The 15,033-nt window shown below is 42.3% G+C and overlaps 1 protein-coding gene across 6 annotated transcripts in view; it reads right to left on the minus strand.

The window, feature by feature from the left end:
• The window catches only part of clec16a (C-type lectin domain containing 16A), a 303,082-nt gene that overhangs the window by 224,631 nt on the left and 63,418 nt on the right, over positions 1–15,033 (minus strand). For 4 of the 6 annotated variants that reach the window (XM_038820933.1, XM_038820930.1, XM_038820935.1 and 1 more), the window contains exons 10-11: positions 9,004–9,117; positions 6,017–6,058 (exon numbers count right to left, since the gene is read on the minus strand). In XM_038820933.1, coding sequence (XP_038676861.1) covers positions 6,017–6,058; positions 9,004–9,117 — 156 coding nt within the window. The remainder of the gene's footprint in view (positions 1–6,016; positions 6,059–9,003; positions 9,118–15,033) is intronic. The other 2 variants (XM_038820934.1, XM_038820931.1) reach the window with 1 other exon arrangement.

Here is a 15,033-nt window from a genome sequence, read left to right on the forward strand (position 1 = left end):
TTTGGACCAATAAGATGGAAATGGTAAGGAATTTCTTCTGAGGCTTGTGGATCTCTGGAATTCTCTTCTCGAGTGGGCAGCACAGTAGCTAGCAGGGTCGATTCCCCACTGGGTCACTGTCTGTGCAAAGCCTGCCATTCTCCCAGTGTCGGTGTGTGTTTCTTCCCACAGTCAAAAAACGTACAGGTTAGGTGGATTGGCCATGTTAAATTGCCCTTAGTGTCCAAAAAGGTTAGAAGGGATTATTGGGTTAGGGTGGAAATGAGGGCTTAAGTAGGTCGGTGCAGACTCGATGGGCAGAATTGCCTCCTTCTGCACGGTATGTTCTATCAGTGCTATGAGTGAGCTGTGGAGGTGGAGTCGTCGAATATATTCAAGATTGAGTTAGATGGATTCTTAAACTGTAGGGGGAGTCAAGGAGTATGAGGAACAGGTGGGAAAGTGGAGTGACGCCGACATCAGATCAGGCATGCTCATAATGAGAAGGCAGGACAGGCTCGAGGGATAGCATGGCCTACTCTTGCTCCTATTTCCTGTGTTCTTAAATAGCTTATTGTTACTTGTGACTCCTGGCTGGCAGAATCACAGTGCATGTCCATGCCTTCATTTTGCATTGTAGCATGCAATCAGACTGTCAGAATCTCTTGCAAGCAAAAAACCACAAGACTTTGTTGTTTCAATCACACTGGCGATGCAGTTGATGTACAGACATCAGGTATCTTGAACAACATGTCAGATTCGTATAAGCTTGTCTTAATTGAAATAGTGCGTTGCGATATATCTGTGAGCTTCGTTGCAAAACAACTCCACATTAGGTGTTGCTTTGAAGCAATTTCCGACTCAACGTTGAGAATTTACTTAGAACATACCAGTCATTCTATTCTCCATTAAAATATAAAATTAAATATCACTGCAGTTTAAAAACATTGTTCAACTGTACTTCAATTAAGATTCACAAAATTAAACCACAGCAGCCTAGCATCCACTGGTGCTTTATTAATAAAGTATGCATCCGGAATCACAGGCTAAAACTGCTGCCAAAAACCTTTTTTAGATTCCATGAAATGAACAATCTGTATTTGGGCACAGGGAGAAATGCAAAATGATTTTGCTTTTAAGGAAATTGTGTTAATAAAATGATCAAAAGGAAGCAAGTGCAGTGAATGACCAGGATTTTTTTTTTTAAATTAATAAACAAGTGTGTGAAAATGTGCCCACAAATGGTCTGGACTAAAACAGGAAATGAAAATAAAAGATGACAATAGACAAGTCTGAATCAATATTTAAAAACAAACACATGATACCAGTAAATTTAAAGCCAATTTTTTACATTTTGATACTGCTTTCCTCCCATGTGCTCAGCAGAAGGAAACCATTTGGAGTTTTGTTTCACAAAACTAGAGCTAGTGCAGATTTCTTACGTAGTTCGACTTAGCCTGCAAAGAGGCCATAGTTGCATTAATGCATTGATAGATAACCAAAGCTTTGTTCGGCTTTTCATTCAATCTTGCTCATTTAGGGTACTTGCTGAAAGGAGAAGTTAATTGGTATGTAGGAACACAATTGCAGGAACACAATAGTCAATACTTTAGTGAATGACTGTGGTTCAGTCACTTAATTAGAAATCACTAGCCTGATAAGAAATAAAGAATGATTGGCCATTATAAAAAGCTCATCAACAGACATTACTAATAGCTTTTCTCATTAAAAAACTGATAAGTGGATATGATTAATGAAACTGGTTGCAGATGTGTCCTGATTGATCAAAGACAGATGTAAATGCAAACGCTCCAGTAGCCTATGACAGCCAGGTTGCACAAGGGTAGGCTTTTACCCCATAGTTTAGACAAAGAACTATTGGGTATTTTGTAATAAAGGAACTACTTATAGGAAAATAAGGTCTTATCAATAGAACAGCCACGGCCACCCTGGTGAAACGGTGCAAAGCAAGAGATTTTGGGAGGCCTCAGTGAAGAGGTTTAGCGGTAGCGACAAGTGCTCAAGGATGACTGAGTCTGAAACTCTTGGAAAGTTTGCAAGCTTAAGACTTGAGGCACCAAGAGAAGAGGAAAAGAAAAAGGTTATCCACTCATGTCAGCAGTCCTGCCTGACCTGGATCAGTACACCCAATAGTGTAAGTTTTAAACTGTATAGCTGGCATGTTACATCCCAGCTTATACTTCAATTAAATCAACTTATTCACTGCTCACCCTGTTTAAATCAGGCTGATTAAATTAGATAGTGATTAGAATATGGACATTGCTACCACATGGTGTGGTCAAGGTGAATAACATACATGTCTTTAAGAGAAGCTCGATAAGTACATGGGGAAGGAAAGGAACAAACTGCCATACCTAATGAAGGTAGGTGGGAGGAAGGTCATGTGGAGCATAAACATTGGGCTGAATGGCCTATTTCTGTGCTTCTAAGCAAACCTATTAACCATGGCTACACAACTAGTGGTGTTAAGTAATAGGACATATTCACATCCACTGTCCTCTAGTTGGAGGGGATTTGCTCAAGTAGTAATCACCCTTCACCCCTCAGCAATTCTGAGATCTTGAATGCACATGAATAATGGAGCCCATTGTTTGTTTAAGTTAAAGGCCAGACAAGTCACAATTGAGGTTTTAAATTAAAGGCAAATATCTCATATGACTTTTTTTTTTACATTATAAATTTAGAGTACCCAATTCATTTTTCCAAGGGGCAATTTAGCGTGGCCAATCCACCTACCCTGCACATCTTTGGGTTGTGGGGGCGAAACCCATGCAAACACAGGGAGAATGTGTAAACTCTACACAGACAGTGACCCAGAGCCGGGATCGAACCTATGACGGGGCAGCACAGTGGTTAGCTCAGCTGCCTCACGGCACTGCCCCCTCATATGACTTCTTAATCACCTTATCTACCTGTCCTGCTGTCTTCAGGGACCTATGGACATGCCCCTCCAAGGTCCCTCTGTACTTCCTTGTACATCGTGTATTCCCTTTCCTTGTTAGCCCTCCCAAAATACACCACCTAACACTTTTCAGGGTTAAATTCCACTTGTCACTGTTCCACCCATCTGACCAGCCCAGTCTACATCACACTGAGGCTTTGTTCTTCGCTATTTACCACACCACCAATTGTGAGCTAACTGAACATACCACCCACATTCCCATCTAGATCACACTACAAACTGCAAAGGGCCCAGCACTGAACCCTGTGGTACGCTACTGGACACAGGCTTCCAGTCACAAAAACAACCATCCTGCCAATAAGCCAATTTTGGATCCAATTTACCTTGGGCTCTCATCGCCTTGATCAGTTTCATAAGGGGAAAATGATTTGTCAAAAGCTTTACTTTGAAGTTCATGTAGACTACATCAACTGCACTACCATCTACACACCTAGTCACCACTTCAAATACTTCAATCAAATTTGTTAGTTATAATCTCTCCTCGACAAAGCCACGCCGACTATCCTTGGTTAGTTCTTGCCGCTCAAGAGTGGAGATTAATTCTATCCCTCAGATTTTTTCCCCCAATAATTTTACTATAACATGTTAGACTCATTGGCCTGTAGTTTCCTGGTTCTTCCTTACATCCCTTCTGGAATAGAGGCACATTAGCTGTCCTCCGGTTCTCTGACCCCTCTCCTGTGGCCAAAGAGGATTTGAAAATGAACGTCAGAACCCCTGCAATCTTCCCTCTTGCCTCACACAGCCGCAACATGTCAAACCACTATTGCAATGGCACAATGTAATCTAACTGCCATAATGTTGGCTATTTATCAAAGCACCAGCATAGCTACAACATACATAATTCTGTTTAACATTAAATTCTGTTAAAAACCATTAAGAATTGATGACTGCTAAATTGGCTCATTGTTCAGCAAGCCAGCAAATGAAGATGCACTAATACATAATTAAAATCATATGGCAAGAAACATAAACATAGAAACTAGGAGCAGGAGGAGGCCATTCAGCCCTACGAGCCTGCTCCACCATTCATTATGATTATGGTTGATCATCCAACTCAATAGTCCAATCCCAATAGGCCGACCTTCACGACCCACCATTGTTGCAACAGGTGAGCCGGTTTGGTCCTCACGAAATGAAATGAAATGAAAATCGCTTATTGTCACAAGTAGGCTTCAAATGAAGGTACTGTGAAAAGTCTCTAGTCGCCACATTCCGGCACCTGTTTGGGGAGGCTGGTACAGGATTCCTCAAATTCCGCATTCCTCAAAGCCGGTCACGATCGGCATTTTAAAAGCCAATGGGCACTTTTTCTCGCGATCGGGAACGCAGCTCACCAACCCTCCTGACACCCGCGGATCACGACGCTGGGTTTGAAAATGATTGGTCTAAAGGATTGGCCTTCCCATTCGAGATGGTGGTGCTCCCTTGCCCAGCAAAGAACCGTCTCTTTTTCTTTAAAAATGCCGAATCTTAGGCCAGTTATTTTCAAACTCAGTGTCGCCACCAGCGGGTGTTGGGAGGGTCGGGGAGCGATCGGTTGTGGCATTTCCGATCGTGGGAAGTGGTACTCAATGGCTATCACTGGCTTTTAAAAATCCTGGCCGTGACCGGCTTTCAGGAATGTTGGCCTTCCTGCACACGGTGAATCTTCAGAACGAGGCTTCAGCCGAAGTGAGCAATGCACCCAGTCTAATTCAGGCAGGGATGCAAATCCACTCTCTCCCACCATTTTGAGGGACATATCAGAGATATATTCAGTGGGAGAACAGCCCTCGATCCCCTCTGGTAATACCACAATCCAGATGTTCTGCCTCCTGGACCTAGCCTGCAGGTCATTCAGTTTGGTTCTTAAAACTTTATTGGTTTTAACCACCAAAGTCAGATCAGTCTCCAAAGCAGCAATCCACTCATTATGATCTGATAAAGCCGCCTCCATGGACTTTGACCGTCTTACCCCCGGCATACCCTATAATGTGTCCCCATATATATTTAAGTGGTGCTACTCTGAATGTTTCTGGTGCATAACTGGTTTAGTGATTCATCACCATCAAGCACTACATGGGCTTGTTCTCCTCAGGAATAAGCACTCATTACATCAGAATCATTCCAGAAAGCAAAAATAACACGCACTTCTTTTCTCCACTATCAAGCATCTTGAATATTTAATTTGCCCTCATCACCTTCACCTACAGGTGTGAAGAACTGAATGGACCGTTTGACCATTCTTTAACATGCTCTTGCCCCCCACATCCATGTCCATCCTTCCCTCAACTCCATGTTTCAAAATCTACAATCAGGTGTCTGCCCTGAACACAAAGTTAAAATGACCCGAGTCAAAGTCAGAAATGACATTCTGTGGCCAAGGCACATTGTCCTTTCTCATTCTTCACGATTGTTATTTGGGTGCCATTTCACATCACTGCACTTTAGCCAGCCATCATGAATCAGCCTTGATAACAAGTGCTGGCAGGGTTTTCAGGGAATCATAAATCAAACCCAAAAGTGTTTCCCTTGTCCAAGCCCACTTCCAGCAGCAAATCAGGAAGAAGAATCCTAATCAATTGTAGTGCCTCCATCACAAATTCAGCACAAAGCAAGGACTAATTCTGCTTCAGTTACGCAAAGTACCTGCTGATGGATATCTTCCAATAAATGTGCAAACATTTAAAATACATTTACAGGATGTATATATGAATTGTTAACCTGCTTCCAACAACATTTTCAAATCTGCTTTTTATTTTATTATAAAAGACAGATAGGCCTTTCTTCACTTACTTTATTTGGATTCTGCTGATGAAATATAAACATCGCTCAACTGACTGGGCAAGCAAAAATAAAAAGGAGCTCTCGTTGCTTTCTTTTAAAGTACACTGTTCACAAAGTCACAATTGAAGTTGACGTGCAGTACGTGACCCAATAACCACAGGTATACAATAAGAATCAGTAATCAGTTTGGTTTCAAAAGTCACTTGCCATTTCATTAGCCAAAAGCGGTTAGAAACTTTAACCACAGAAAAAGAAAGTCCAAAAAAAAAAGTGAATAATACAAACCTTTGGCACAGACGGAGAGCTAGTCAGCGGAGTAGGAAAAAGCTAGAACAGGCACAAAGAATCAGAAGCAGCAAGGGGACAGAAGAAAAATATTAACAGATTAGAGATAAGACAAGAAAGGTACACATAATTTACAAATGGGCAAACTGCGTTTTAGGATCTCTAAAACTGAACAGGATGGTTGGCACGTGAATGCTTCTCGCCCCAATCCAAATAGTGTGTCACAATAAAGTAGATTCAGGCTTCTATTGCTGCTCTCAAATAATCAATCATTCAGGTAGAATCGCAGACAGCTTATTGTGATGATACTGATTATCAAGTTTTGAATTTTCAATTTTTTCCACTTATGTGGCACCACGTGCATTTAAAAAGACCTCTTTAAATAAAATGTCTCCTTTAGTAAATGATGTGGTTTTCTCACAATTGTAACTCGCTAATAAAAACTAGGTTAATGCATTTCCATTTGGGCTTTCTGCAACTCAACATCTGCTAATTCTTATCGATGCCCAAATTCTGTTTGACATGCTTCTTCTGAATTTTTTTGTACCATGCAGCCAATGGCAATCCGAAAAACATTTGGAAAATTAATTTACAGTAATTCAAATGCAAGAAATGTAAAATGTGGTGCACGTGGCGAGAGATTTAATTACAATAAACGGCGCAGCGTAAACATTTCACAATTCACAAGACTGCATCAATTCCAATTCCCCCACTTTACACAAATGAACAGAACAAACATATTCCAGATTCTGTATTGTGGAAACTAATGGCAGAAGCTGCCTGAAAAGCAATACTAGACTCCACTTGTTGCACTTCATTCTCAGGGATATCTTCCGCCATTCTCAAGACAGTCAAGATTTACTGCTGTTCAATATTTATAAGAATAATGCAATATTGTTACATATGCAATATTCTTACTATACACATACATATACCTAAAAAGTACAATTTTATGAATGGGGGGGCCCCTAACATCATTCCGTAAAAAAGGATTTTCTTTAAAACTGGTATTATTCACCCCGGATGGATCAGCGGCCGCCAGCCTCTCACTCTGGTGCGCCGACATGGTACATAGGGGAAGGCACAATGCTGCTTCACAGCCCCAGGGATCCAGGTTCAATTCTGGCCTTGGGTGGCATGTCTGTGTGGAGTTTGCACGTTTTCCCAGTGCCTGGGTGGGTTTCCTTCGGGTGCTCCGGTTTCCTCCCACAGTCCAAAGATGTGCAGGATAGATAGATGATCAATGCTAAAAAATTGCCCCTTGGTGTCCAAAGATGTGTAGGTTAGGTGGGATTTTGAGGTTACGAGGATAAGGCGGAGGAGTGGGCCTAGGTAGAGTGCTCTTTCAGAAGGCTGGTGCAGGCTCATTGGACCAAATGGCCTCCTTTTGCACTGTAGGAATTCTAGGGACAGGAACAAATTGGCCAATTATAATCTAGCTGGAGAAACACGAAGTTGGGAAATTTTATTTTTAAAGTAAATTTAAAGTACCCAATTCATTTTTGTTTCAACTAAGGGGCAATTTGGTGTGGCCAATCCACATATGCTGGCCATTTTGGGCTGCGAGGGTGAGACCCACGCAAACACGGGAAAATGTGCAAACTCCACACAGACAGTGACCCAGGGCCTGGATCGAACTGAGGTCCTCAGGTGGCGAGAAGCAGCATTGCTAACCCACTGCGCCACCCTTCGAGGCTGGAAAATTAACGGATCTCCATCTCTCTAAAAAACCTAAAGTCCCCCGTAACTGAAAGGGAGGAGGTTGGATCTCAGAACAAGACTCAACGTCACTGGTTGTAGAAGCTGCGCCCTCCGTAGCTGCTGCCTTTGCAGCCCAGAGAGCCATCCTGCTGCCAGCCATAACCTTGGCGTCCCACGGTTTCAACGTCTTCACTTTTGAAAACCAGGAAGAGGCCGGGGATGCTCTGGAGGCGATGAACGAAAAATTCCTCAACAGGTGGTAGATCCGGGTGGAAGAAAAGTTGGGAGACGGCGGCTACTTCCCTTGGCAGTATGACTCTCAGGAAGATGGTTTTACTTGGGCCGCAGCTACGGGGGATGCAGCTCCTACAACCAATGACACCGGGTCTCAGGTTCTGAGATCCAACCTCCCCCTCTTCAGTTGCAGGTACTTTTTTTATTGTTTAGGGGAGAGATGGACATCCGTTAATTTCCCAGCTTTGTCTTTCCCCAACTAGATTATAATTGGCCAATCTTTCCCCGTCGATCACTCGCATCTCCGAGATCTGCCCATACATGGTGAAAACCATTTAGAGGAATTCAAGTGATTTCTCGTGGTTGAGGGGAGCAGCCAGCACCAACCATTAGTTTACAACCCAATCACTTTCATTCCGTAAAACCAGCATTTCCAGTAAAATGGCAGTACATAAAAACATGATTTACCTGTACTATTTCTAGAGAACAACTGGGTGGGCACATTTAAATGATCGAAGTAGACAGAAATTGCATGATAATTAAATAGCACAAAGTTACGCAACTGGAATATGAAAACATCTGTGGGTTTTCATTGGATTCAAAGAAAAATCACTATCAAGAGCAGTCTCCTCAGCTGGGCGCAGCTTTATTTGGAATGCATGTCTGGAGCAGTTCAAGTGTTGCCAAAGGTTTTGATCTAGTTCTTAGAATTTGTTGCTCAATTTATGAATTTGTTGCTCAATATATGCTCCCGACATTTCAAAACCTACAAAACGTTTTCCTTTGTGCAGTTATCTCTAGCCACTGCTGGCACTGCTGATCAGCTTCTGAAACATCAAATTACTAATAAATGTAGCTGATGGATAACTAAATAGATGGATTACCATATGAAAGTTCAAAAGAAAAAAAAAAAGAGGCTGATAAAGCTTAGACATTACAAAGAACAAAAATATCTCCAAGCTCAAGTTAAACCATTTATGGGAATTAGAAATTTATCCAGCTGCCCCCTGAGTAACATCGACTGCAACTGAAATTAAAAGAGACGTACTTACTGAATGCTTCAAAGCATCCTGCTCTGAATGAAGACTGAACACTGAAAGGTCCCCATTCAAGATCACGTCAGCTAAAGAGTTCACCAATGGCCTATAGTGTATAATTAAAAAGACCTAACAGAAAAAAAAGTTAAAACAAACACTATTTAAACTTTTAAAATGGTGCAATTGAAACCTTTGATAGAACTATTAACAAGAGAACAAGGATTAAGAAGTGTTCATAAGGTCTGACACTTGGAGCTGTCACTTAGCTCTTCTTTCAAGAAGTAATTTAAATATATATAGTATATTATACACACATACATACATGCACTTTTTACAAAGTACAATAAAAATAACAACAGTAGACAGTCACAGTATAATCAAAAAAGGTAAAGTTGTGCATAATGGGATTTTTAAAGTTATTACTTATACAAGAAATATAATCATTAATAATAATAATCATCATCATCTTTATTGTCACAAGTAGGCTTACATTAACACTGCAATGAAGTTACTGTGAAAAGCCTCTAGTCGCCACACTATGGCACCTATTCGGGTATGGTTATTTAACAAGCTAAACAACATTGCTTCTGTTGTTGGCAGCATTACGGATTGGCAATTTTATACTGTTGCCTCTTCAGCCGAAAATTTGGAATTCTGGGGGAAATATTATTTAACACCGATGCGGACGGATTTTTTTTAAAATTAGGTTTGTTTCTAATTTATTGCATTATTACATTTTCCATAAATTAAGGAAATGTTGGCCTCAAATTTAAATTACAAGGATAAAGATATTGTATTTTGTTATCTCACAGTTTAAGCTACAGATCATTTCATAGTGTTAGGATCAGAGAAATGCATACTCCACAGTCACCCAAAGCCGGAATTGAACCCGGGTCCCTGGTGCTGTCGCGGCAGCACTGCTGATGACTGTGCCACCCTTGTAACTATATCACCGTTCTTTCACTGTCGCTGGGTCAAAAGCCTGGAATTCCCTCCCTGAGTGTACCTATACCACATGGACTACACAGTTCAAGGCGGCAGCTCACCACCACCTTCTCAAAAGGTAAATAAGGATGGGCCATAAATGCTGGTCTTGCCAGAAACACCCATGTCCCATGAATGAATTAAAAAAAAGTTAAATAAGCTAGTTATTGAACCTCTTTTAGCCCTTAACAACCAAGCCACCCAGGCTTCTTGACAGCAGAATTCAGAACAGATGACCACACACACTCCTCCATTTTACCCCTAAATTAAGGAGAGATCCCCAATGCACAACAATCTTATGAACCTGATATTTGTTACAATAGGGCAAGGAGGTTCAAATATTTTGGATTGATAGGATTGCAAAACTAAACATCCCTGAGCAGCGGTAACCTCAACCAGGCAGAGACATTAAGCTTGGAGAACATGCTACCGACAGGATTAAAATTCGTGCAGGATATACATGTATTCTCCTGTCTGGTATGCATAAACCTTTCCTGTTAATAAACTGCATCTTATTTGTCAATGAGATATGAAGCTTGTGTTTGAGATGCAGAAAAACATCACATGGCACTTCATAGAACAGAGCCAAAGGAGATACTAGCGGAGGTGAACATAAACTTGATTTAATTAGTGGGTTTTAAAGAGGGCGGTGAAGAGCCAGAAGGAATAGGCCCAGATAGCTCGTGGTGCAGCTGCCAAATGGTGTGGCAAGGTGGAAGAAATACAGAAGCGCCCAAAATCAGTGGAACAAAGAATTCTGTTGGGTGCAGTGTTTGGAGTCAAGATTATAGGGGCTCAGAGATGGGGAACAGCAAGTCCTTAGGAGGGTTTAAACACAGGACAGGAGATGTCACATAAAAGTAGTGAAGTCTTGTATAGGGCATTAGTGAGACCACACGGAATCTACATTCAGTATTCTACCAGCAGAGGGCAGGGAATTTGCCATCTGGGGAGAACACCCAGTTGCCCGTTGCTTCTGGGGTGAGGACCTTGTACTCAGTGACTGCATCCAATTGAAGGACTAGGCATTGAGAAGGGGTGCCTGTAGGAAGGCACCTCCTGACTCTTGCTGTTGACATCGCTTCCTCCCTACCTGCCAACCCCATCAGGCCCCTCTCTGCTACACCCACCCTCCCCAGTTCCTTCTTCCTCGGATCCAACATCGATCATTATTAAATATCTAAGTGTAATACCGGTAGTGGTCACAAAACCTTGTTATGTTGCTGATTGGCTGGCGGCACATGGGGGCAAGATTTCCACCCTGCTGATGACATTTTGCACCCACTAGTTGTTGTGACATTTAAAATGAAGTCCAGAGTGTGTCTGCCTCAGGCTGGCATTGCTTTTCTGAATTTGTGCATTTTTTGGTTAAAGCCATCTCTTACAATTACAGGCTCCATCCTTGGCCTCACAAAAGTCTCCAATCTCAAATGAACACCCACAGATTGGCTCTTGCCAAAGCAGCTTACAAGAAGCTGCAATTCCTCTCTCATGCCAAAATCTTATTTTCTCTTCATTAACTTTGACCGCTCTGCAAATATCAAGTTTATCCAAAACTTGGATATTGCTCCAATATCTGGAAAGGCTCCTGAAGAACCTTACATACTCCCAGATGGGATGAAAAAAATATTCACACCTGATAGATGGTCTCACTCTCTCTCATAGAATAATAGTCATAGATGTCTGCAAGGCTCATCACATCTACACCAGTCAAAAACAACCACCTAGCTTTTCTAATCCCATTTTCCAGCATTTGGCCCAACCTTGTATAGCTTGGCAAGCCCAACTTTTAATTTCCAACAATCTCTCTTGTGCCTTTTATCTTCTAACCTCCTACTCATACCACGATGGCCAGTGGGGTGCTGAACTTTCCACTCTTGTTCTTTCTGTCCTACGTGCACTTCCTATTTCCTAAAAGCCGCTGCATTCCAAATGAATACTCACTTTAAAATCTCAACGTTTCCAACTCGTTCGTTCGCAAGAAGTTAAGAATCACGCAGCTTCTCACCTTCCTCATTCTTTCCTTCCTCCTTTATTTACTTGGTTTTTAAAACCTAAGCCAAGTGTCACCTAATCACCACTTCCTTTTTCACATAACACGGAACATTCTGACTGTGTGTGATTTCGCGAAAAGGAGCCTCGACAACCAGATACGGATGGATGTTCGTCTGTGCAGGCCTGAGGCCAAAGCCAAATTTGCTTTGGAGCTCACTTGAACGCCAGCGGCAATACGGACATTCTGCCACAGATCACCAGTTGGGAAGGGTGTAAAATAGGCAGACTGTTGAGCCCCACAAGTTTCATGTTGCTTTCGAACTATTAATTTTAAATTGTCACAGACACAATGCATCCAAATATCTAACTCACAATCAGACAGTTACCCCTCCAGCGATGTGTTCAACATTCTGACTCTAGTGTATATTTTTCAGCTTTGTTGTCCTGAACTCTACATAGCGCAATCCTTCATCGTGCTCGTACTTTCTCAAGTTAAGCAGGCTGCCTAAATATATTTTAATGACACAAACTTCAGAACCTTAATTAAAGTTCTAGAGTAATGTCCATTCCATTACTGGCAATCAAGCTTCTAATGGGCAAGCAAAAGGAATTTAATATCAGATGATATTTGGGGCAGCAGGGTAGCACGGTGGTTAGCATAAATGCTTCACAGCTCCAGGGTCCCAGGTTCGATTCCCGGCTGGGTCACTGTCTGTGTGGAGTCTGCACGTCCTCCCCCTGTGTGCGTGGGTTTCCTCCGGGTGCTCCGGTTTCCTCCCACAGTCCAAAGATGTGCGGGTTAGGTGGATTGGCCATGCTAAATTGCCCGTAGTGTCCTAATAAAAGTAAGGTTAAGGGGGGTTGGGTTATGGGTATAGGGTGGACACGTGGGTTTGAGTAGGGTGATCATGGCTCGGCACAACATTGAGGGCCGAAGGGCCTGTTCTGTGCTGTACTGTCTATGTTCTATGTTCTATGATAATAAAACAAATAGATTAAAATAGACGAGTAAACGGTCTCTCTCCCCCGCCCCGCACATCAGTAGTTATATTCTCCATTACTTTGCCTGCCCGCTACAGTTGCATGCTAAAACCTCATCTTCAGATGTCAAAGCAGGCAACTGCACTAGAGGACAGCGATTAAGTAGAGACTAAAATACCAATAAACTTTATTATTGTCACAAGTAGGTTTATATGAACATTGCAATTAAGTTACTGTGAAAAGCCCCTAGTCGCCACACTCCAGCGCCTGTTCGAGTACACGGAGGGAGGATTCAGAATGTCCAATTCACCTAGCAGCACGTCTTTCAGAACTTGTGGGAGGAAACCGGAGCACCCGGAGGAAACCCACGCAGACATGGGGAGAACATGCAGACTCCACAGTTATCCAAGCCGGGATTTGAACCTGGGACCCTTTGAAGCAACAGTGCTAACCACTGTGCTACCGTGCCGCCAAAATAGGAACTGAGAATGTTTTTTTCTGAATAAGGCATTGTACTATACAAGTTCCTGGACACCCTGCTTTTTGAGAGAATTGCTTGTATTTCCAGTAATATAAAAAAAATCAGATTCTAATACTTCTGTTTTAAAATACTGAATTTAATTCAAAAGAAATTACATTAACAAGCTTCCCCAATTGTTTTGTGGGTTTATACAATCTATTTCGTGCACTTCATCCAAACTAACCAGGAACTGTTCCGGGTTCAATCCCTGTCCTATATTGAAGTGACTTGGGGATATCTTATTAAGTTAAGGACACAGAATAAGTGCCAATTGTTTTGTTGCATCAGTACCTTGGTTGGAAAGGAGGATGGACAGGGCAGACACGAAAATAACCATGAATGTAACATAACACCCCAGCATAAGGTGAGATGATAACCCAGATAACAAAGACACCCGTGTCAGACTCCTATTTATCGACTACAGCTCAGCCTTCAACACCATTATTCCTACAAAACACATCTCTAAACTCCGTGGCCTTGGCCTCGGCTCCTCCCTCTGCGACTGGATCCTGAACTTCCAAACCACAATCAGTAGGAAAATAGGCAACGACACCTCCTCCACAATCATCCTCAACACCAGTGCCCCACAAGGCTATGTCCTTAGCACCCTACTATACTCCTTAAACGCCTATGACTGTGTGGCCAAAATCCCCTCCAACTCAATTTTCAAATTTGCTGATGACCGTAGTGAGTCGCATCTCAAACAATGACTAGCCAGAGTACAGGAATGAGATAGAGAATCTGATGAACTGGTGCAACGACAATAATCTCTCCCTCAATGTCAACAAAATGAAGGAGATTGTCATCGACTTCAGGAAGCGTAGTGGAGAACATGCCCCTATCTACATCAATGGAAGCGAAGTAGAAAGGGTCGAGAGCTTCAAGTTTTTAGGTGTCCAGATCACCATCAACCTGTCCTGGTCCCCCCATGCCGACACTATAGTCAAGAAAGCCCACCAACGACTCTACTTCCTCAGAAGACCAAGGAAATTTGGCATGTCAGCTATGACTCTCGCTAACTTTTACAGATGCACCATAGAAAGCATTCTTTCTGGTTGTATCACAGCTCGGTATGGAGTCTGCTCTGCCCAAGACCGCAGGAAACTACAAAAGGTCGTGAATGCAGCCCAGTCCATCACGCAAACCAGTCTCCCATCCATTGACTCTATCTATAATTCTCGCTGTTTCAGAAAGGCAGCCAGCATAATTGAGGACCCCACACACCCCGGACATACTCTCTTCCACCTTCTTCCGTCAGGAAAAGAAACAAAGGTTTGAGGGCACGTACCAACGTCTGCCATCAGACTTTTGAATGGACCTACCTCGTATTAAGTTGGTCTTTTCTCTACACTCTAGCTATAAATGTAACATTATACTCTGCAGTCTCTCCTTCCTTCCCTATGTACGGTATGCATTGTCTGTACAGCATGCAAGAAACAATACTTTTCACTGTATGCTAATACATGTGACAATAATAAATCAAATCAAAATCAAAGATGGGAAACTAATCTGCACCCCGTTTCTGTTCACTATCTAATCATCTCTCAGAAATAAGTTATGAAAGA

Source organism: Scyliorhinus canicula, chromosome 15, assembly GCF_902713615.1.
Source record: "Scyliorhinus canicula chromosome 15, sScyCan1.1, whole genome shotgun sequence".
NCBI lineage: Eukaryota > Metazoa > Chordata > Chondrichthyes > Carcharhiniformes > Scyliorhinidae > Scyliorhinus > Scyliorhinus canicula.